Source organism: Alexandromys fortis, unplaced genomic scaffold (assembly GCF_014885135.2).
Source record: "Alexandromys fortis isolate MF-2015 unplaced genomic scaffold, M_Fortis_MF-2015_v1.1 scaffold_696, whole genome shotgun sequence".
NCBI lineage: Eukaryota > Metazoa > Chordata > Mammalia > Rodentia > Cricetidae > Alexandromys > Alexandromys fortis.
This window is the reverse complement of record NW_026068582.1, coordinates 27,481-30,331: the sequence shown is the minus strand read 5'-3', so window position 1 is coordinate 30,331 and position 2,851 is coordinate 27,481. Positions and strand designations below refer to the sequence as shown.

Below are 2,851 nucleotides of genomic sequence, written 5' to 3'. Positions count from 1 at the left end.
AAAAAAAAAAAAAAAACAAACAGTATGGAGGATTAATTCAGCAAGCTGTGGTCAACACTGTGGGCATTCATGTCTTCTTTGTGGTATTTAGTACTCTATGATCAGGAATAAGTTTACCATCAAACAAATAATTTTATTTATTTATGTATTTTGTACTTTTGAGACAGGATTTCATTATTTAACTTTGGTGCCTGCCTGGAACTCACTCAGTAGACCAGACTGCATTAAACTCACAGAGGTCTACCTACCTCGGCATCCTGAGTGCTTGGATTAAAGGCATGTGTTACCACTGCCCGACTCAAATAAAAATTCCTTTTGGGGATTTCTCCCATCCATGAGGTGTAGACTTTAACACCTTTAAGATAGGCTGGTCCATCGGACCCCATGACACATTATTTAATGAAAAAGTAACAGAATTCTGCTTCATAATGACTCTTTAAACTCATAGAAAGTGTGAGCAAGAATTTGCACAAAAATAAATGGAGAAACATTCTCCCTCCATGAGATTTTTGGACATGTGGGCTGAAGGGAATCCTAGTGTGGAACATGCACATATACCCTGACTTGAAGATCACTGTGGGTGGTCTGGGTAGGAGGAAGATTCAGCTCTCTCTTTACAGATTGTATCTTGAACCCAAACATGAGATCTTCCAGAGGGCCATGTCATTCTGTGGGCCCTGTGAGCTGGCTGAGATCTCTGAGAGTAAATGACTCTCACCTGGTTCCTTCCACTGTTTATCCACAGAGCCAGTGACTACACCCTCCATTCATGTCTGCAACACCACAGTCAAAGAACTGGTCTCTGTGTCCCTGAACTGCTCCTCAAATTACACTGGGATCTCCATCCATTGGCTCTTCAATGGCCAGAGTCTGGTGTTCACAGATAGAATGAAGCTGTCCCTGGATAACAGCACCCTCAGCATAGACCCTGTCAGGAGGGAGGATTCCGGGAAGTATCAGTGTGAGGTCTCCAATCCAGTCAGTTCTAAGAGGAGTGACCCTATCCAGCTGGACATAATAGGTGAGTGATCTCCCCTCCCTTCTTACCCCATAGTGTTGAGGGTAGGGCAAATTCTTCATTAGCAGTTTCCAAAATGGGTAAATGGCATCAGGAGTAAAAGAAGATGAAGATTCAAATACAGCCCGGTGGTAGTGGCACATGCCTTTAATCCCAGCAATCCGGAAGCAGACACAAGTGGATATCTGTGCCAACTTGGTCTACAGGAGTTAGTTCCAGGACAGACTCCAAAGTTACAGATAAACTCTTTCTCATAAAACCAAAGAAAAAAAATGCTTCAAATACAGTCATGTTAGTGATGGATTCATGTTAATCTCTTGATAAACACCACACAAGCTGAGCAAGGTGCTCCATGGCTTCAACCCCAGCCAGCATACCAGAGGTAGAGACAGGTGGATGTCAATGAGTTCCCAACCACTGTGGTCTTTGTAGTGAGGTCTAGGTTAGCCAGGGCTGCATAGTGAGACCGTTTCTCAAAAAAAAAAAAAAAAAAAAAAAAAAAAAAAAAAAACCTCTATGGAAGATTAGAGCGGCAGGCAGTGGTCAACACTATGGGCATTCATGTCTTCTTTGTGGTATTTAGTACTCCATGATCAGGAATAAGTTTACCATCAAACAGAAATTATTTTATATATTTATTTATTTTGTTTTTTTGAGACAGGGTTTCACTGTGTAACTTTGCTGCCTGCCTGGAACTCACTCAGTAGACCAGACTGGCATTAAACTCACAGAGGTCTACCTACCTCTGCCTCCTGAGTGCTTGGATTAAAGGCATGTGTTACCACTGCCTGGCTCAAATAAAAATTCCATTTTCGGATATCTCCCAGCCCTGACGTGTAGGCTTCAACACTTTTATGATTAGCTGGACCATCTGAACCCCATTGACACATTATTTAATGAAAAAGGAACAAAAGGCTGTTTTATAATGGAGGGACCTGACTGTTCACACTCACAGAAAGTGTGAGCAAGAATTTGCACAGCAGTCAATAAGGAAAACATTCTCCCTCCATGAGATTTTTGGACATGTGGACTGAAGGGTCTCTTAGTGTGGGTCCTGCATACATACCCTGAGTCAAGGGTCAATGTGGGGGTCTGGGTAGGCAGAAGATCCAGCTCTCTCTTTACAGATTGTATCTTGAATCCAAACATGTGATCCATGTCATTCTGTGGGCCCTGTGAGCTGGCTGAGATCTCTGAGGATGAAGGATTCTCAGCTGTCCCCTCCACTATTTATCCACAGAGCCAGTGACTAAACCCTCCATCCAGATCAGCAACACCACAGTCAAAGAACTGGACTCTGTGTCCCTGAACTGCTCCTCAAATGACAGCGGGATCTCCATCCATTGGCTCTTCAATGGACAGAGTCTGGAGTTCACAGATAGGATGAAGCTGTCTCTGAACAACAGCAACCTCAGCATAGACCCTGTCAAGAGGAAGGATTCCGGGAAGTATCAGTGTGAGGTCTCCAATCCAGTCAGTTCCAAGAGGAGTGACCCCATCCAGCTGAATATAATAGGTGAGTGACCTCCCCTCCCTTCTTTCCCTATAGTGTTGGGAGTGGGGCAAATTCTTTATCAGCAGTGTGTAAAATCTGTAAAAGTCATGAGGAGAAAAACATGATTAAAGATACAAACACAGTCAGTTTAGTGATGGATGCATGTTAATCTCATGATAAACACCACACAAGCTGAGAAAGGTGCTGCACACCTTGAAGCCCAGCCAGCACACAGAGACAGAGACAGGAGGATGTCTATGATCCCAACTGCCCTCTTCATTGTAGTGAGCTCCAGGTTAGTCAGGGCTACGTAATGAGGTACTGGAGAGAGAGAGAAA

At 43.7% G+C, this 2,851-nt stretch overlaps 1 protein-coding gene across 1 annotated transcript in view; it reads left to right on the top strand.

Moving 5' to 3' along the window:
* The window catches only part of LOC126495888 (carcinoembryonic antigen-related cell adhesion molecule 1-like), a 23,181-nt gene that overhangs the window by 7,348 nt on the left and 12,982 nt on the right, over positions 1–2,851 (top strand). The window contains 1 exon segment of the mRNA XM_050133463.1: positions 2,259–2,534. Coding sequence (XP_049989420.1) covers positions 2,259–2,534 — 276 coding nt within the window.